At 40.8% G+C, this 21,764-nt stretch overlaps 2 protein-coding genes across 2 annotated transcripts in view; one reads left to right on the top strand and one right to left on the bottom strand.

Annotated features, from left to right (window-relative positions):
• The window catches only part of LOC144669353 (galactosylgalactosylxylosylprotein 3-beta-glucuronosyltransferase 1), a 205,663-nt gene that overhangs the window by 154,739 nt on the left and 29,160 nt on the right, over window positions 1–21,764 (top strand). The window contains exons 2-3 of the mRNA XM_078531720.1: window positions 14,805–14,947; window positions 19,893–20,407. Coding sequence (XP_078387846.1) covers window positions 14,836–14,947; window positions 19,893–20,407 — 627 coding nt within the window. The 5' untranslated portion in view covers window positions 14,805–14,835. The remainder of the gene's footprint in view (window positions 1–14,804; window positions 14,948–19,892; window positions 20,408–21,764) is intronic.
• LOC144669312 (beta-galactosidase-1-like protein 2) overlaps window positions 14,642–21,764 on the bottom strand; it is a 97,045-nt gene continuing 89,922 nt past the window's right edge. Inside the window, exon 19 of the mRNA XM_078531687.1 lies at window positions 14,642–15,065. Within this exon, the coding sequence (XP_078387813.1) occupies window positions 14,994–15,065 (72 nt within the window). The 3' untranslated portion in view covers window positions 14,642–14,993. The remainder of the gene's footprint in view (window positions 15,066–21,764) is intronic.

Genomic DNA, 21,764 nt, shown 5'->3' with positions numbered 1-21,764 from the left:
GGAGGCCAATACTGTACATGGTACTCTAGATGAGGTCTCATCAATGCCTATATAGCTGAAGTATAACCTCTCTACTTTTGTATTCAATTCCCCTCGCAATAAATGATAACATTCAATGAGCTTTCCTAGTTACTTGCTGTACCTGCATACTAGCCCTTTGTGATTCATGCTGTAGGACCCCTAGGTCCCTCTGTATCTCAGAGCTCCGCAATCTCTCACCATTTAGATAATAAGCTTCTTTTTTACTTTTCCTGCCAAAATGGACAATTTCACACTTCCCAAGATTATACTCCATTTGCCAGGTCTTTTCCCACTCACTTAACCTATCTATGTCCCTTTATAGCTTCCTTATGTCCTCTTTACCACTGCATCTCTATTGATCTATCCCTTAACCTAAGTTGCCAGTTCACTTTTACTAGCTCTGCTTTCACGACCCCATAATTGCCCTTATTTAAATTTAAAATACTAGCCTTGGGCCTGCTCTCCTCTCCCTCAAAATTAATGTAAAATTCAATCATATAATGATTGCTGCTACCTAAGGGCACCTCCATTATAAGGTCATTAATTAATCCTATTTCATTGCGCAATAGCAGGTCTTGTATAGCCTGCTGCCTAGGCGGTGCCAGAATGTGCTGTTCTAAGAAACTAACCCAAAAACATTCTATGAATCCCTCATCTAGGCTACCTTTACCTATCCGATTTTCCCAGTCTATAAGCAGATTAAAATGCCCCATAATAATCGCCATACCTTTTTGACAAGCTCCCATTAGTTCTTCCTTTGAACTCCCTCCTACTGTATAGTTACTGTTAGGGGGCCTGTACAGCACTCGCACAGTGATTTCTTGTCTTTATTATTTCTCATCTCTACCAAAACCCCCGTTTCTATATCCTGGTTTCCTGAACTTAGGTCATCCCTCTCTAATGTACTAATATCATCATTATTTAATGGAGCCACCCCTCTACCTTTTCCTAGCTTCCTGTCCTTCCTAATTGTAACATACCCTTCAATATTCAGATCCCAATCTATGTCATCCTGCCGCCATGCTTTTTACTGAGTATCAGATCGTACTTTTTTATTTCTATTTGCACTCTCAGTTCATCTGTTTTGTTTTAAATGCTATATGCATTCAGATGCAGAGCCTTTAGTTTTGTCCTCTTAATATTTTTGTAACTTCTAGCCTTAATCTGCTGATTTACCCTTGGATTTGTATTCCCTCTGCTCTCTGTCCCTTCCTGTCACAGTCTGTTTATCATTTCCCACATTAATACCTTTTCCTTTTGTCTTTTCTCTACTCTTTGATTTACCACATCTTCCCATGCTTATCAGTGATCGTTTTGGTAAGGTATTTTCTGTTTATTTCAGTATTAATTTGTGGCAGGAGCCTTCAGTACCCCAAGCCATTTATTATTTAAAATTCAGCATGTTTTTGTTTTGGAAATCAATTATAATCATGTTAATATAAGCCCAGACCATGAAAGATCGAAGATCACTCATCTTTCTCTCTCCAATTTTTCTCTATTTCTTTAACCAGTGATGCTGAATCTTTTACCTGACTCTGTGCCCAAGTAATCATTCTTCATGTCTGGGGAAAGAAGCGAGTCCTAGCAAGATGTTGAACCCCTGAAGGCATCAAACCCAGACTTTCCCTTTCCTCACCTGCTTTCCACACATGCACACTATGTGGCAGGTCGTAATGGATCATGATTCTCAGCTGATTTTCCCTTTGATTGTTCCAGACCATGGACGCCAATTAAAGCATCCTTGTGACTGGCTGGCCTGTCATCAACTAGCTCATCATACACCAAGGATCTGGCATGACTTTCCCTGATCTGTATGGATCAGTAACCCTGTGGGTGGTGAATCTCTCCAGTGAAACAGGGAAGCAGTGAAACATCAGTTCAGTGAGCAATCATTGCAGGCTTGGCTTTAATCTCTTGCTCCCATGCTTCTTAGAAATAAAATATGCTTTTAGTTTCAAGATTATTTCATGAATTTAAATTAGAGCAACTGGTATACTAGCTATCAGAATGTTCTGATTAACACCAAATTTGTTGGCTGATTGCTTCTACAGTTTATTTTTCAAGGATTATCTATTATAATTATAGTTGGTTGTGACCCAAGCTACATCATTTTGTTAGAATTTTATCCTTCAGTTCTACTTAAACAAATGTTACAGGAACACACAGATGTATCCAAACAAGCCTTAAGATTTTCCATGAATGAATCTTGTTTTTAACTCCATGTATACCTCAATAAAAACAAGAAAAAGAGTACAATATGGATAAAAAAGTTTCATATCATTTATTAGAAATAAGTAAATTACTGGCTCCTTACTCCCAGTTTGAAGGATTTTCATCTCTGCTGCCGTGTTTCCTCAGTGTTTTTACAGGGTCTGGGATTAGGTCAGTTGGGTTGTGCCCAGTATTCTTCATATCCATATCTCACAGCATCGCTTTGTGCCAGTATCGGATGTGTACAAGTGTGTGTGTATATGTATATGAGTGCATGTATGATTGTGGGTGTGTATGACTGTGTGTGTGCACGTGTATGTATGTGTGCAAGTATATGTGTATGAGTGTGAGTTTGTGTGTATATATGAATGTGAATGTGTGTGAGTATATGTGTGTATAAGTTTGTGTGAGTGTGTGTGTATATCTGTATGTGCGCGTGTGTTTATATATGAATGTGTGGGTGGGTGAGTGCATGTGTGTATAAGTTTCTTGTGAGCGTGTGTACATGTGTATGTATGAGTGTGTGTGTATCTTTATGTTTCAGTGTGCATGTGTCTCCAGCCTCAGAAGAATACCTCCTTGACACTTACCATCTTCTGGACAAAACAACAAGTACCAGAACTAAAACAAAAATACCTGGAAAAACTCAGCAGGTCTGGCAGCATCTGCGGAGAGGGACACAGTTAACGTTTCGAGTCCGAATGACCCTTCAACAGAACTAAGTAAAAATAGAAGAGAGGCGAAATATAAGCTGGTTTAAGGGGAGAGTGGGAGAAGTAGAGCTGGATAGAGGGCCAGTGATAGATGGAGATAACCAAAAGATGTCACAGACAAAAGGACAAAGAGGTGTTGAAGATGGTGATATTATCTAAAGAATGTGCTAATTAAGGGTAGAAAGCAGGACAAGCAAGGTACAGATAGCCCTAGTGGGGGTGGGGTGGGGTGAAGGAATTAAAAAAGGCTAAAAGGTAGAGATAAAACAATGGATGGAAATACATTTAAAAATAATGGAAATAGATGGGGAAAAAAAATCTGTATAAATTATTGGAAAAAAGGTGGGGGGGATCGGAAAGGGGGTGGGGATGGAGGAGAGAGTTCATGATCTAAAATTACCATTACCAGAACTATAGAGGACAGATAATTATGAATGTAAAACAACAATTCAATTTTGCACTGAATTGGAGCCCAACACATTGTTGTTAAAATTACCTACTGATATTATCATGGGGTGTCATCACTTCGGGGACTGCCGCAGTTGAAGTAAAAGGCTCACCACCGCTTCTCCTTCTGTGCTTTGTCTGAAGGCAGGTCAGACCCACAGCTCCACAGAAAAAGCTTAATTTCATTCAGGTTGACAGCTAGATCATGTTTCCTATGTGAACTGACAAGCATCCAAGACTGATGACTACCTTTAGAATGTTCAATTAGGCCATTCACCCTGGAGATATACCAGAAGATTTTATTATATGACTCCCACTTCCAACCACCCCACCACCACAGTTCTGCCATTGGTCATCTGACACATTAATCCACATGACACATCATCTTCTCACACCACTTGGAATTCCAACAGACTCTTTCTTACCTGACTTTTTTTTTATTCATTCACAGGATGTGGGCTTCGCTGGCTAGGCCAGCATTTATTGCCCATCCCTAATTACCCTTGAGATGGTGGTGGTGAGCTGCCTTCTTGAACCGCTGCAGTCCATGTGGTGTAGGTACACCCACAGTGCTATTAGGGAGGGAGTTCCAAGATTTTGACCCAGTGACAGTGAAGGAACAACGATATATTTCCAAGTCAGGATGGTGAGTGGCTTGGAGGCGAACTTGCAGGTGGTGGTGTTCCCACCTGGAACACCACTGGATGTTGACTGGATGATTCCTGACTGTCAGGAATCTAGGTTGGAAAGTCACTGCAGGGCTTCAATCTAATTTCCCATTTTTTAAATTTTTATATCCGTACGATTTTTCCCCCAGGATGTTCGGAGCAGTGAACAGGAGATTCACCTTTAATTTCTTGAGTTTCCAGGACAGTCTAGGAGGGTTGACAACCCAGTATTGCAGTATCATTTCAAAGATCCCTATAAATCTGATTTAGTGGAAAATCTCCCACCAGCTAAATTCATAATCTTCAGGCATTGAAAAGTTCTGGATTTTGGTTAAGGCTAATGGGTGGTGTTGTGATATGATGTGCATGCATCTTTAAGGGGTGTATATTAACCCACTGTCAATCACTATCCGCCTTGGCAGGATGTGATGTAATTTTCCCATGAATTGTAAACAGTCTGCAAACAGCAGCAGACATGTACATAGAGTCTCCCATTTAACAGCACTTGTACATAACCTTACCTTCAAGTAAAGATCCCACATTATTGTTTCACCAATCCTTGTGTATGACCTGTATGTTTACATCGAAGAGAAGCAGAATGTAACATGGTGGCAGGGTGGCAGGATGGTTTTGAAGATTTGACTGTGCCGAATACAAGTCTCAACCCTTCGCATGCAACAGAAGAAAAGAGCTCATGTGAAAATGAAACAACCATCGACGCTCACTGTGTGTAAGGATTCTACAGTTTTTTTAGGGATTCAACATACAGTACTGTTCTGGGATCATACCTCGCTCCAGCCAGCAGGCATCGGGTCCCAGTAAGATTGTTCAGATTTAGGAGAGCTTAAATAGTTAAAGTCTATCTTGCTTTAAGAACTCACGGACAGGAGAGCTCTTTACTGCTGAAGATAAACACTGTAGGCTGGTCTGGGAAGAAGAATCTATCCAGTAACAGCTCCTAGCAGCTAAAAGAAGCCTGTAAAAAGCTTTCCTCACTACTTGCTTTGACTTTTGAAGCCCTGCAGTTACTTTCCAACCTAAATCAGCGCTTTGTGGGAGAAGCTTAGAGTCAACCTGTAAAAAATCAGAAACAGTTCAACAGCACCACCATTAAAGTCAAGCAGTAATCTATTACCAGTTAGGGCAGTGACCCTAAAGGTACAACAATTCAGAGCTACATTAACTCTAAAAGAGCTGGCAGAATCTTGCATAGCCGTTAAAAGCTCGAGGTAGCATTAAAAATCCTGCAGAAAGGTAAAAAATGAGCACAAAATTTCCAACCCTCAATTGGAAGGCAACAGATATCCTATCTGAGTTTATTGCATTCGAACAATGTGTCGAGCTGTGTTTACTGGACCTCGATATTTCTGAAGTAGATAACAAGCCATTAAAACTAAAATTGCTACAAGCAACAAAGGCCTCCACAGACTGAACATGTCAGGTCTGTCCTACGGGCACCTGAATCAGACATGAAGGACTGAATGGCCTCTTTCTGTACTGTAACTATCCCATGATTCTAGAGTCCGTACTTATTGCTAACTTTGGCAGCCATCCAAAAATTTTATTATGGCAAAGCGCATGTTGCAGAATGGGTGCTTTTCTTGATTTGGTGAGTGATCCGTATGCAATCTGTATTTGATGAGAGAGGCCATGGTATATCAGAGTGCCGTCGTGAGAGGAGAGACCATTCATTCTGCTCATGAGGACCCAAAAAATTAATGCTTTCTTTATCCAGTTCATTGTGGTCCTGATGCTACATTCAGAATGTGACTTGCCTGCCCTTCCACCATAGCCCTTCAAATATTTATCCAATTTCCTTTGGAAAGTTACAGCTGAATCTGAGTTCACTGTCCTTTCTAGCAGTGCATTACAGTTCATGGGCGGGGTTTTCCGCACCCGCCCGCCGCCAGGATCTTCCGGTCCCCCCACAGGTCAGTGGGCTTCTGGCTGGGGCGCCGCTTTGCCCGCAGCAGGTCCCACCCGCGACAGGGCTGGAAAATCCCGGTCCATACTTCACTGAGCAAAAACATGCTCCTCATTTCACCCCTGGTTCTTTTGCCAATTACCTTAAAAAGTGGAGATTTATAAAATAAAACCAGAAAAGAGCATTAGTGAATTCTTAACATAAATTATAATATTATTCAGGGGCTTTAATGAACCCTTACACAATTTCCCAAGCCCCATCTAGCCTATATTACTGCTGAGGGCTCTCAAAAGATCAGCCCCGAGGTCTAAATAAGATTTGTAAAATGAAAATGGCAGAGACATTACTGTAATGACTCAGAAATTAGTCAATCTTGTTGAGAGAACAGGCAAGTAAAATATTCAGGTGTGAACCCTTGTACAGTGAGATCATTGTGAAAAATTCATTCATAATTCCCAGAAGAAATACATGGGCAGAATTCTTGGCGTGCGGGATCGGTGGGGGCGGTCAGGAAGTCGACCGCCGCCCGCGATCCACAGCGCACTGCGATTTTATGCTGGTGGGCCAATTAAGGCCTGCCCAGCGTGATACGCAAGTGGCAGCGCTGAGCGGCGGGAGGAGTGTGAGCAGGCCTAGCGCGCATTTCGCACATACGCATGAAAGAGCACTGAATAATCTCCCTGAGGGCGATGAAGAAAATATTGAAGACATTATTAAACATCAGAAAAATTTAATAAAACATGTCCCCTCTGTCACATGAGCAGGGACATGTTTTTAATTTAAAAAATAAACTTTTTATTTCACTGGTATTTGCTTTTGGAAACCTCATCCTGCCTGTGGATGAGGTTTCCAAAAAAAATGCAAAGGCCGCTTGGCCTTTTCGCCTGCCTGTCAACTGTTAGGTTTTAACGGCCAGTGAAAAATTCAGGGCTATTGATAACTTAATGGCCTTAGAAGGCCTTTTAATTGCTGGCAGGCGTGCTGCTGGCTCTGGCACACGCCCACCAACAAAAATATTGCAAGACTAAGCATTGACGTTGGCACGCTCGGTTGACGTCAACGCGCGTCATTTCACGTTTGGTCGGGTCGGGCGCGCTCCCACCTGCCGAGCTAAAAATTCTGGCCTATATAATTTTCGGTGACCATACTCTCTCCCTGAAAAATTATACAGAATAATGTTTTAAGGCCTCAGTAACAGGGGCTGGATTTTTACAAGTACAATGTTAAAAAGATTTGTGAGGAAAAGATTCAGAGAGAGAGGCTTAGAAAGTGACTTATGCCCAAGTTGGTTCTCATGAGACATCAGGATGTGACTGGCATGTTGGAGTTGTCAACCTCATCACATCGGGTAGGACTTTGGGTATGAAGAGGAGGAAAGTCGATTGGCAGGGTTACTGGCACTCGGCTAGTGAGTCCAGGACTGGGGAGAGACTGGGATGTGCCAGAGAATTTGGGAATGTAACCTTTTTTCAATTACCTTTTTTGTGGCAGCCTCCAATGGTTTGGTACTGTGGTCACATGCAATCCAATATAGGCAAGGCCCTTGGTTTTGCTTAGAAATGGGCCTAGCACTGTTTTCAGCTACGCTCCTGAATGATGTTGAGGGGCCCTTACTAACTTGCCAAGTGTCATTTCCCTGATGCAGAATGAGTGCATGCCAATTTGGACACTTCAGCGCCTGTTTTAACCCCCACAAAAAAGGCACAGTGCAATCCAATTTCTAAGCCAACATATTCAAGGAAACTTTGTACCAATATTGTAGTTATAAGTTATAAGAGAGAACAATGAGCGAGAATTGTGAAGGTGATTAACAGAATGACTGATTGATTCAGTGATGAATCAATGACATTTCAAGATTCACGGTTCACTGATTGAAGATTGCTGAGCTGAATTTTAGAATATATTACACAGTTTGCTGTGTATTGGTTGAAAAGCATCAAAGTAAACAAGAACTAATTTGATATTTTGAAACGTGATAGGAATAATCCTATTATAGTTTTAAAAATGTCTTCACATTAAACCTGCAGTATATTGCTTTGCTGTGGCCTGTCATATACAGAATGATTCTACTCTTACACAGAGGAAATGTGATAAAATGCAAGGGAAAGTTGGCATTATGGGACAGGAAGTATCAGTGATGGGTACCAATGTGCATTTGTGCAAAAAAACTTTTATGGAAATTTTGTCTCAGGACAGTTGTGCCATTAGAAAACTGGGAAATAGCCAATGCTATTCCACATTGAACAAACAATGTGCAGGGAATGATAGGTCTGTTGCATTTGCCTGAGGGAGGTATGCTTGGCACTTCTGTGTACTGCCACAAGCCTGTTTGTAATATTGATTGCTGAAGTTGTTTTAATTTTGATTCAAAGTCCGTCATTTAATTTTATGCAGTGATGTGATACACATGTACATGGTTTGTTACTGATAAGTGTGCAGAACAAGCAGTTCATTGGCTACAACACAAATTGTTAATTAATGCTTTGTAGGCCACCATCAACAGTAATATGTAGTGTTTCAAATTTCCGGTCTGCTCTCAATATTTTCTCAGATTCAGCATTTCTAATCACTCCCATAAATGGCTCCCATGTGGCTTATAATGACACTTTACCTTTCCTGCCTAATATCTAGTCATAAAATAGCATGACCCAACAACAACTTGTATTTATGTAGCACCATTAACATAGTAAAAATATCAACACTTCACAGAAGTGTAATCAGGCAAAATTTGATACCGATCCTCAGGCAATGGACTACTTTACACTTCCTTGTGTAACTTTACTGCCATTTTCTGCTACAGATAAGTTTTAGACATGGAGTGATACATATGGTCATAAGTCCATGATTGACACTAGTATCAATCCTTTTGACTCATTTGACGTCAGTGTGTATCGCTGAAAGTCTCCCCTGCAAAAAGTGCTGGTGTCACCTCCAGGAAGCACGGGCCATTGTTTAAAGACTACACGCGCTGTCATAATGGAAAGCCCTAGTGCATTTTTTATTTAGTTCTTCGGATGTGCCAGCATTTCCATTAGTTTGGTCACAAGGTTCAGTGGAGTACATAATGAAGAAATTGGAACTCTTTGAATTGTTTGTTGTGTTTACTTGGGAGAAGGTGCCTCTTTCTGGGTGGATTTTTGTGTGACACAAGAATGTTGCCATGGCAAATAGTACAGCTAATGCTTTTAGCCAAAGTTACATAAAGAGTCAATTTTGGCAGGATGAAAAGTAATATGCTATCATTTGCTTCATAGGCAGGCAAGTTAAATGTGGCTGCATAACCCAATTTTAGCTCACAAACCACAGAAAGGATTTGCTTATGGGAATCACAGCTTTGGACAAAATTCCTGCAAAGGCCATTTCATCAGGCACTGTTTGGCAGAACTATTCTGTTGACTGCTGAAAATTACATGAACTAATGGACGATTAAGGAAAGAAAGTTACTTTCTTAAGAGGTTTCCTTTGAGTATCATAGAGTTCCGGCCTATGTTCTAGTTCACTCCAGTTCCTAGTCTCAAGCGATAAATGTACATTTGAATAAAATGACTCTTGGGGAGGAAGAGACAGAATTTCTCTGTGCACTATATCTAATGAAGTAGTAAAATCACTTATATAAGAACTGAATTGTAATTGTATCGCAGAGTATAAGGAGGAAATCTTACCCAGAGGAAAGGTAGCAATTTGAAATTGTGCTACTCCTGTTGTTTTATGCAGGCAGTATCATTTCTGGTCTGTGAGGGCTTCTGAGAATGAGGGAAGTTTGAGTTTGGACACTGAATGAGGAGAGGTTCAGGCTTGAGCTGTGATTGGCCTCAGTGATTGACAATCCCTCCAACATTCACTGTTTAAATTTCTGCATGAGGGAGGGCTAACCTGCAATGCGATTCATTGGGAGGAAGGGGGAGGGGTGAAATCAGGCAGCGCAGCAGCTCTTAATGGACTACTGCTCGCCCTTAAAGCAGCAGTGTATAACTGATTGTTTTATTATTTTGTTTGATCTTGGTTTCTGGGGAATAGTGAAGCACGAACGTGGGGTTGAGATTGCAGTGGTAGAGTGGGGGGGTGATGGGGGGTGGCGAAAGGTAAAATTACAAGTGGTCATATCAGTGGGAATCTTTTTCCTTTCATGGTCAGTGGGTGGCTTGATATGTTTGATGCTGAGTGAGTCTTCAAAAATGGACCTTAGAAGCTTGCTAATGGGGAAGCATCTACTTACAGCTAGTGGCAAGTCTGCCCTTTCCAATGCAATCCAGATTGAGTTAGAGTATCCCCTGGGCAGAAATTGTTTATAACTCTCCACCACCACTACAACAATAATGTGTAGTGTTTCAAATTTCCGGCCTGCTCTCGATATTTTCTCAGGTTCAGCATTTCCAGTCACTCCCATAAATGCTTCCCCGTGTCACTTACAATGAGACTTTACATTTACTGCTTAATTTCTTGTCATAAAATAGCATATGCTATCAACAGCAATTGCATTTATATAACACCTTTAGCATAGTAATAATATCCAAAGGCACTTGACAGAAATGTAATCAGACAAAATTTGATACCGATCCACATAAGGAGGTGAGCTGACGCAGGGGCAGAGATGGCCTAAGGGTTAGCCAGGACCATAACAATGAAGTCTTTTGTTAAATAAAATGGTTATTTATAATCTCATATACGTGCTTCTCTAATATTTTCAAAGACAGACTGATTCACACTTCAATGAGACAAGGCTAAACATAAGTCGTGGAACCATACATCACTGAAGGAGGCCACTCAGCCCAAAGTGCCTATGCCAGCTCTTTGGAAGCTACCCAATTAGCCTCCACATCGCGGCTCGCTTCAAATCAACAATTCATTTGTTTGTTTTGCAATTCTTAAGTGAACATTTTTGCTATATCCCATTGCACTTGACCCTGAGAACAACAAGAAATAACATGCCATCATGTCCCTATTCGTAGGCTAAAGATCCACTTTTTCACTCAGCTATTTGTCTGAACCTGACAGAGTCTATCTTACAGAAATAGGACCTGGACTCAGTCTGGCTGCCTCTTTCTTGCAGCAAATCTCCTGGAACTGACACCAGGCCATGTGTTTATCGTACTTTGTTCCTCGCTGGACAGCAAACCTGCAGTTTGGCCCCTTATTCCCTCTCTGCCTCTGTGTTGGCCAATAGGGCTGCCAATTAAACTAGTTACTGGGCCTCCGGGTAGAGGCTCCCTTTGAAATTATCTCCTGTTGTTTCTCAAATTAATAACATCACTAGAGCATAATGAGCAATGATAGCAGAGATAGCTCACACAATCTCTTATCTGGAATGAGTTAATGACTCAGTAGCACCGCTCCATGCACTGGTTCTTCTAGTTTTACATATGTTCCAGGCTTCCCGTATAGAACATTTAACTACTTGAGAACAACATTTCAATTAAAAGTAATATTTTAATATCAATCAAACCAAGCCTTGTTTGTCTTTCCTGACAGTTATATCTTTTCAGTATTGGTATTATCCAATGTGCAATGAAGATTTACAAGGATGGGACCAGCGCTGAGAGGTTCTAACTGTCATGAAAGACTGAATGGGCTGAGGCTCCTTTCTCGAGAAAAGGAAAATAGGTGTCTTTAGAATTATGAAGGTGTTTGATAAGGTAAATATAGAGAAACGTAGAGAGATCGTCACCAGGGATATAAATCTAAGGTAGTCACATATAAGGTAGTCACATAAATATAAGGTAGTCACTAATAAATTCAATAAGAAATTCAAGAGAAACCAGAGAATGATTAGATGGTGGAACCACCTGGAGTAGTTGAGGTAAAGATGCATTTAAGAGGAAGGTAGATAAATACATGAGGGTGAGAGAAATAGTAGGATATGATGATTGAGTTAGACAAATAAAGATGGGAGGTGGTTTGTGCAGAGAGTAAACAATGGCATTGCCTCAGTGGGCTAAATGGCCTGTTTCAGTAATTTCATCTCCATGTAATAATAATAATTCTATGTTAGAGATCCTCCTGTGGTAAAAATGGTCAGAAATGACAAAACTTAGAACGGTCCCTATCGTTTGCCAGCTTTCTCGTAATCATTGCCCTTGTTTGTACCAGCAAAGATCAGACTCAATCATCAAACCATTCAACTTTGACTAAACTCTTCTGCCCATTGCTTCAATATTCAATCAACACAGAAAGTCTGCATTGCTTACTGTAACCATGGTAAACAGGATCTGTCTTGGAACATAATTTATCTCTTTAGCACAGAGTGGAGCAACATGATATCGTGAAGCACGATTTATAAAATTAGATGATGTCAATTGAAATGAAAAGGTTGATTTTCTGACTTGACACATCTGGTGGAGAGACTTGATTACAGCAAGAGAGCACATAAAACCAACATGATTGAGAACTAATAGGCACTACATATCTGAATTTGCAATACTCTCAGCAGGTATGACTCCCTGCCAGTTGCAGTGTTAAAAAAATGTACCTCGAAGTTTCACTTTAAAAGTACAAGGTGAATCTTCACAGTACAACAGAAATAACATCGATTGCTGTATAGTTTGTGTAACAATCTTTGAGCTGGATTCCTGTTTTGGGCTCCTCTGGGAATTGAAAAAGAAATCTTGCTTTTATAACCAAAACATCCCCAGTGAGATGACATTCTCTCTTTAACACCTCAAAATTACTTTCTCATTAAACAAAGTCAAAGTCAATTAAAACCATCACTTGCAATGCACAGACTAATTATGGGGGAACCTTGTTATGGCAAAGCCTATCAAGTACACATCCCATGCAGCAAACAATTTCTGTTGCCTCTGCTAAAGACAGTGGGAAGATTTACATTTCAATAAGCTGATCAAAAACTGCTTCACCAGTCCCCAGAGCTCATAATAATCCCGTTTCAATGTGACATAGCAAGTAATATAATACACTTTCTATTAATTGGTGTCACTTTGGCTCCACTGCAAACCCAGATAAGTAAATGTGACACTACAGAGTGCTGCATTGTCAGAGGTGCGTGAGATGTTAAACCAATACCCCACCTGCTTGTTTTGCAGACTCAGGTAACTATGAAAGACTCCATTGACTTCACTTCACTTAATAACACCACCAAAAAAAACCCAGATGATACGAACATCAGAAAATAAGGAACAGGAGAAGGAATTAACCATACAACCTCATGAGCCTGCTCTGCCACTCAGTCAGATTTGACTGACCTTCTTCCTCAGCCCACCTTTCCCCTATCTCTTGATTCTTATAGCATCTGAATACTAAAGTGTTTGGCCATTCATGTTATGTTTGAGACTCTCACTGAGCTCAAGATGCTGTCATTTTCCCTTGCACAGAATTTTAAAGAGCCTGGAGTGAGCACAGGCATTGGAGCCCTTTCAGAGAATTATGACAGGTATGAAGGGCCGAGTGACCTCCTTCTGTTTGGTACATTCACTCTCACTTATAATAACAACCACTAGATACGGAATGAGGGCAGCAAGTAAGCCAATCTTTCCTTGGCACTGAATATATTTCAGAAAAGTTTTTCTAAAAACTAAATTGCTTTTTCATAGGACAACACTGTATAAAATTCTAATAATACTGACAGAGGTGTTAAAATCTTCTATTTTTGAGGTGGATTGGTTGGGTTTAATTAAGCATGAGTTTTATTTTTCTTCATCAATCATTACAAATGAGATAGGATACAAGGTTCCCACTGAGCTGGTGAAACAGTACATTGTTAATACAGTTTGGAACACAGGCTAATCTCTGCACTCCAGTATATATCTCAGTGTATAAGCTTTGCAGTTATAAATCTAGAATCCTGCACACGTTATAAAATGCTACTTTTTTTCAATAAATAGACTGTGAGAAAAGTCCACTTCTGCAGATGAGCAATGTGATTCCACAGAACAGTGGCCCTTGTGCCTGTGCTCTGTGTAAACTGAGATCTGAGATGCTGATGCTGAGGAACAGCACCCATGGAGAGAGAAAGACGGGGTTAATGTTTTGGGTCAATGACCTTTTGTCAGGACTCTATTAACTCTGTTTCTTCCTCAACCAAAACTGTCAGATCTACCGAGCTTTTCCAACATTTTCTGTTTTGATTTTAAAGTTCCAGCATGCACAATATTTTGCTTGTGTATTATGTTGCACATATTGTATATATGTTAGCTCACCTAAACAATCCGGAAAACCAACATTCAGGCACTCTTATTAAACCATTTATTTATAATCATATCAAAGAGAATCCAAGATTGAAAATTATGAGACGTCATTGTCATCTAATACTTGAGAATAATACATCCAGAAAGCACAGACTCTCCTGAGTTAGAATACCATGCCTGCATTGATTTATAGAGGTTGAGACTGCACCACCACTTCTTCCCACTAGCAGCCTCCCCACCACAACACCCCCACCCCCCCTCCTCCCCCCCAAGGTATTTTCTCTAGGTCGACACATCATTGAGGGGGCGAGAGAGCAACCATCTCCTAAAGCTCTGTCACTGCTTCACTGAACTGATCACTGGAAATGCCTGAAGTTGTTCTTTGAGCTCCCTTTAGCCCAAACTCTCAGCTTACACAAGACAGCATAGCCGAAACCAATAATGCAACACATGGAAAGTGTAGGTGGAAGACTATGCCCCAGCATTCTGGATGCTGCATTATATTACTATGATTTGTCCCAAAACTAGTTAAACAACATCTCGCCACCCAGGAATACGCGCTGCTGTAATCAAAGTCTTCCATAAAAGAGTGTGTAAAGTAGGAATATCTTGTGTAGAACATTTTGAACTCTACTGTCTGTTGAATGTACTGTCGTTCTGAACCTTATGGGGTTTGTGGTAGGTGATGAAGAAATGTAGGACCAACCCTGGAGATGCCGAAGAGACGAGACATCCTCGCAATTGTATTGATTGTTTTACCCTGGACTCTGCTTATTACAGTTTGGCACCAAAACACCATCTCGCCTCTGCTGGCCCTGAGAAAGGGTAAGTGACGACCAGGCTCACGGGCTCCCCAAAATGTTCATTGTTTTTAAAATGTTTCTTTAGAGAAACACGAAGAAAGATGTTCCATAATGTCCTTTAGATGTAGAAATCTCAGAATCTGAAAAATGTAAGTTGAGAGATGCAAAATGAGAAGGCAAACAGTTAAAGTGTTCATATGACATCACAGAATCACAGTGCAGAAGAGGCCCTTCGGCCCATCGAGTCTGCACCGACACGTGAGAAACACCTGACCTACCTACCTAATCCCATTTACCAGCACTTGGCCCATAGCTTTGAAAGTTATGACGTGCCAAGTGCTCATCCACGTACTTTTTAAAGGATGTGAGGCAACCCGCCTCCACCACCTTCCCAGGCAGCGCATTCCAGACCGTCACCACCCTCTGGGTAAAAAAGTTTTTCCTCACATCCCCCTAAACCTCCTGCCCCTCACCTTGAACTTATGCCCCCTTGTGACTGACCCTTCAACTAAGGGGAACAACTGCTCCCTATCCACCCTGTCCATGCCCCTCACCCCTCTGTCTGTTATGTTAAAGGAGGCTTTAACCACATATCGTAACCCATCCACTAAAATAGCATACAGTGTAATGTTCTGCAAATGCTAATATTGCAATACCTTTTCTGGGTAATCAAGAAGTGTTAATATCCATTATTTTTTATTTAGATCAAAAATTAAAACAGTTGATGGAACATTTATAAACTGAAGCCATTATAGACATGTTGTTGAATTTTGTATGGATTTTTTTCTAAAATAAACTTTTTCAATTGTTCTGAATTATTTTCTTATACATAATCTAGTGGGTGGATTTTTGTCTCTGCTGCCTGCCTGGCCATTAAGGAAATTTGGTCACACTCCACTAAAATGATCCACTGGATTTTCCTTCTGCTTAAATTATTGTAAGGAAGATCAAACAGGTCCAGTAGGTAAGATCTTCCCTGTTGGACTTCCCTCTTTGTGCTCCATCCAAGATACAGAAAAGCTGAAAGTATCAAGCCATTGACAGGTTAATAAAATGAGGGATTGAGGTGAATATGAATAAGGAAACAGTAACTAAATAAGAAAAAGGAAGTACTATTTGAGAGTGAATGCAACAAAAGACATTGGAACATAAATAACAGATCATCAGTGTGCGACAGAGTTAATTAGAAAATTAATCAGAACCAGTCAACTGAAGGAAAGGGGACAGCAGTGTGGCAGAAACTCTGGTAGATGAAAGAGTATTAAAAACACGGACAGGTGAAAAGGAGCCTGACCCATCATCCTGTCCTATATTGTCAGAAAGTGTGACTTCAGTTCAACATAATCCTCATCCCCTCCACGCCCCCCAAAAACCAGTGAATCTCCTGGGAGAAGCAAAATATCAGAGATAAAAAATCCTAGAAGAACTTAGGGAGTTGCGGCAGACGCTTGAGGGAACCCCTGTGGAAATCCCACCTCAGTGTTTTAGGTGAGACCAAACCAAGACTGTGTACAGGAACGGATTAGTATTTCCTGGTATTTATTTAATTATCTTGGAAATATTTTTCTAACATTCCATTTGCTTTTGCAATAGCCTCATGGCATTAGTCATGAATCTTTAAAACTCATGCACTGTAATACCCAGCTCTTTCTAGCATTGGGCACCCAACTTTTTTTCTCATCTAAGGTCCTTACACCTGAACACAACTTTGTGCATCTGCAAATTTGTGAACAGTTCTCCTGATGCTGTCATCCAGATCATTGATAAAGACGGTGAAGAGCATCAGCCCTAATAATAATCATTGTGGGACTCCACTAATAACCAGCCTTCACACAGAACCACTACCATTGAGAAAGATACTCTTCTCTCTTTGAGAATTCCACCAGTTCTTATCCAACCCAAAACCTGCCTGTTAATCCCATAGGACTCCACTTTATTTAGTAGATTTAAAGTAATGAAGACTATTCTGGCCTATGAATATATGAGACCTACGCATTGCTTACAATGAATTTACAGGTGCAATTAAATCTTTCCTTCGTCCTGAGTGCAGTTGTTTATGCAATATCATGAGGTTCAAATAGCTGCACAACATTTTTTTGCAAAACATCCTTTGACTCTTCAGTTGCTGCTACTGGATGGTATTGGTTACTCATGTTATGCCTGTTTGATACATGCGTCCACATCCATTCATGAGTGCTCTGCCTGAAGACAGGTCCTTAGCTCATTTTCTGCTGATGTTTCATCCTGAACTACTTTCTTGGCAGGTTTTGTCAGTGGTGGTTTGCCATTGCCCTCCAATCTCGGGGTAGGGAGACGGGGCAGGTCCCAAATTTACCTCAGCCAGACTGGGTGTCGAACCTGTACTATTGGCATTAGCCTGAACCATATGCTAGCCAACTGAGCCAACCAGCCCCCACACACAGATCCACATTCTGAATAAATAATACATATTAATTCTTCAGTAAATGTCTGGTCTGGAGTTATATGAAAATTAGTTAATTGCCCTACACAAAAACAGGTTGAAACTGCATAGCAATTGATTTTGCTGCCATGTGACTGTCACCAATTTTGCAATTTCCCTTGGGGATATTAATTATGTCATAGATATAACCAGAGTATTTAAAGTTTTGGTTAGCCTCTTGAATGGAGGTAACAATCAAATCTAATTTCTATCAATCTCTCTTAAAGTGTATTTTCTAAATGAACGTCTCTCCAATATTCGAATGTCAAGTATGAGGAATGGAAATTTTATAATGTGCATGAAGGAGCTTGCAGATGACACAAAAATTGGCAATTGATATCGAGGAGGGTTGCTAGGAAAATATCAATGGACTGGTCAGGCGGGTAGAAAAGTGCCAAATGGAATTCAACCCAGAGAAGTGTGAGGTGATGCATTTGGGGATGTCAAATAAGGCAAAGGATTACACAATAAATGGGAGGATGCTGAGGGACCTTGGAGTGAATGTCCATAGATACCCTGGAGGTAGCAGGTTGATATGGTGGTTAAGAATGCATATGGAATCCTCTCCTTTATTAGCCGATGCATAGAACATGAGAGCAGGAAGGTTATGCTGGAACTATATAAAACATTAGCTAGGCCACAAATTGAGTACTGTGTGCAGTTCTGGTAGCCTCATTACAGAAAGGATGTAATTGCACTAGAGAGGGTACCGAGGAGATTTACGAGGATGTTGCCAGTACTGGAAAATTGCAGGTATGAGGAAAGGTTGGGTAGCTTGGGGTTGTTCTACTTGGAACAGAGGAGGCTGAGGGGAGATTTGATTGAGATGTGCAAAATTGTGAGGGACCTGGAGGGCCTATTTATTTTAGCAGAGAGGTCAGTGACTGGGGGGCATAGATTTAAAGTGATTGGTAGAAGGATTAGAGGGGAGATGAGGATTTTTTTTTCACTCAGAGGTTGTGGAGGTCTGGAATTTGCCTGAAAGGGTAGTAAAGGCAGAAACCCTCAACTCATTTAAAAAGTATCGGGACCAATTGCTGGAAAGTAGGGTCAGGCTGGGTGGCTCGTATTTTGGTCGGTGCAGACACGGTGGGCCAAGTGGCCTCTTTCTCTGCCATAAACTTTCTTTGATTCTATGATTTGCATCTAAATCAGCCCTTCAACTGATAAAAGTATTACATTACCTTGGCCAATATTACATTGCTAGATAATAGACCTGCTCTGGTCAGTCACATTCCTCCAGGTTGGAAATGCACTTTGTATAAAGTCCCATTACCAGACGCCACATATGAGGTAAAATGTAGGAATTCATACTTGCCTGGGACAGTGTGCCTGAGCTATGAACCAGTGGATCCCATGCATGCAGTTTGCATGATTGTCACAGAGCAGTTGATACTTAAGTGCAGACAAGCAGCGTTAGTGATGGAGGAGATGCAACATTATTTTGTATAATCATCTGAACACATATAGCAACTGTACAAATAATTGTAAAAAAAAACGTGTTAACTATCCTCTGCAAATGGGATACTTCATATATTTACACAAATTAAACGTATCTGTGCTTTAACAGCAATGTGTTTTTCAGCCCTCTTTTTAATACATCCAAACCATCCATAGCCCTTGATCAAGGAGGTGGAGGATTTAGTCCGAATGATGTCCTGTAATTATAGGTTTTCGCTACACAAAGCCGAGGTTGACTTGCCCTCATTGTTTTATCGACTATTTCATTTGGTCTAGCCCTCTACCTTCAGTCAGTTCCTCCCCTTGAGAGTGAAAATGAAGTCAGATATTAGCTAGATGCACAATTGTGATTATGGATCCATGTCCCTGCACACTTTACCTTTTACACTTCTGAACTGGAAGTGTATTGGATACATCATTGTGTGTGCCAGCTTGGCTCCGTTGGATCAGAAGGTTATGCCTTCAGTCCCGCACTGGTGCTTGAGCACATGAAGTGAGCGGACACTGCTGTGCAGAACAGACTGAGTGCTACACTGTCAGGGGTTCCAATCTCTGAATGAGTCAATAAGGCACTTTTCTAAAAAGCCCAATCTGATTGGTTTGGTTGATCTTAAACATCCTATAGCATTATTAAAAGAAGAGCATTGAATTCTCCTGATGTGCAGGTCAATACCACTAAACCAAAGTGCTATTCATTTAATTTCAATCATCCCTTTGTGCAGAATGGCTACAGCTATCAGTAGTTGCATTTCAAAAGTAATTCCTTTGCAAATGTACTTTGATTTGTTTTGACCTGATAATATGCTACATAAATGCAAGTGTAATCATTATGTACTAAATCATATTGCACAGAAACATGATATAGGCACACGATGCAATCAGCAGATGGAGTAATGTGGAGCGCCATCTAGTGATGGAGCCTGAGCTCTTCCTTACTGTTAGCAAAAGACAGAAGGCAGTTACCAAGAAGAAATCAAGGCCAAAAATGTTTTCAGTCAGTGTAAAGTTTACAAAAACAGAACTAAGATTTGTCATTTTTTTTCAGATGATGGGAGTGAGAATGGCAACCGCCGAGACTTTGGTCAGTCATCAGGCTCCAAGGAATATTGTCCATCAGATAAGGATATCGTGGAGGTGATCAGGACAGAGTATGTTTATACACGGCCTCCTCCCTGGTCAGATATCCTCCCCACAATTCATGTCATCACTCCAACTTACAGCAGGCCTGTACAGAAGGCAGAACTGACGAGGGTTGCTAACACCTTACTTCACGTGCCCAACCTCCACTGGATAGTGGTGGAAGACGCACAGAGAAGAACAACACTGGTGACCCGACTCCTCAAGGAGACGGGCCTTAACTACACACACTTGAATGTAGAAACACCACGCAGTTACAAGTTGAGAGGGGATATTCGGGATCCTCGTTTCCCACGTGGCACAATGCAAAGAAACCTGGCACTGAGGTGGCTTCGGGAAATGTTCAATTTAAACAACACACAGCAAGGGATCGTATATTTTGCAGATGATGACAACACATACAGTTTGGAGTTGTTTGAAGAGGTGAGTTCAACCTTGTAACAATGAATAATGGTGATAAGAGTAGGTGACAGGTTTGTGTCCTGAGCAATGGGTTCAGATGGTGGCTCAATCCATGACAGAAATGATTTTGTTCAGAATCATTATCTGAACCCTCAGTTTACAGACTTTAAAGACCTTTTATCTATGCTCTTGTGATAGTGGGCCAAGGATATCCATATTAGAATAATCGTAAATGGTGTCTGGATAGATAGGATTGCTGGGCCGAATGGCCTCTGGTTAGTCAGAATCTCTTACATTCTCATGTAAAATGTATGTCATTTTTCGTTTTTGCTATTTTTAGGAAAATGTCCATTCCTTCTTATTGGATATATGGAATGATGTGTAACTAGGAGGCACAAACTCAAAATGACTGGAATGGCAGACAGCTCAGAGCGAGTTGCAAACATCAATTTAATTGAGTACCTCAGATGGTTATGATGCACCTGTTCCTTAAAGAATGACACATGAAATCCATGTACATGCTAGTTAGCCAGAACTTTCATATCAACATCTAACTATATAAATAAGTATTTACATGTTTTACACCCTCACTCTTGCTCTTTGTTTGGCTAAGTGATGTATTCCACTGTGACCACTGTGATTCCCTGATGATAAGAGCAGCAATGGAAGAAGGAGTCACGTCTAAAGGAAGTGGGTAACTTGAGATTTGAAAATGGAGGATGGTGCAGTTATTTTGTCTGATAACAAGGCATCAAGGTTAAAGAATCTTCAATAGGCTCTATTGAGGGCCGAAGAGGAAAGAGTCTTGCTATTCATTCTTCACATAAAGCCTTGTTCAAACCCCATCCACAGTACTGTATTCATTTTTAAGAACACCTCCAGAACTATATATTGATCTTGGAAAGGGTTCAGTGCAAATTCACCAGAATTAGACAGGAAGCTCGAGGATTAAATTGTAATGACAGGTTACAGAAACTTGGCTTGTATTCCATTGAGTAGAAGGTTGATGGGTGAGGGGATTGAGGGGTGTTTGAGATGTTAAAGAAACGTTACGAAACACTTTTTTACACAAAAGGTAGTAGAAAACTGAAATTCTACTCTCTCAAATTGGCTCCTATGACAATTGGAGCTTCTAAGACAGATCAATAAGATTTTGTAGGTAAAGGTATAAGAGATATGGAATGAAAAGAACAAAATCCATTTTTTTTATAACAGCAGTGTGTAGTCTACATATAAGAACTTAAGAAATAGGAGAAGGAATAGGCCATTCGGCCCCTTAAGTCTGCCCCGCCATTCAACAAGATCATGGCTGATCTGCTCTATAGGGTCATTATGGAAAAACCTGTGGTCCCACTGACTGAATGCCCAATTCCTGATC

Source organism: Cetorhinus maximus, chromosome 2 (assembly GCF_964194155.1).
Source record: "Cetorhinus maximus chromosome 2, sCetMax3.hap1.1, whole genome shotgun sequence".
NCBI lineage: Eukaryota > Metazoa > Chordata > Chondrichthyes > Lamniformes > Cetorhinidae > Cetorhinus > Cetorhinus maximus.
Note: the sequence above shows the minus strand (reverse complement) of the source record. Positions and strands in the feature narration are given on the sequence as shown.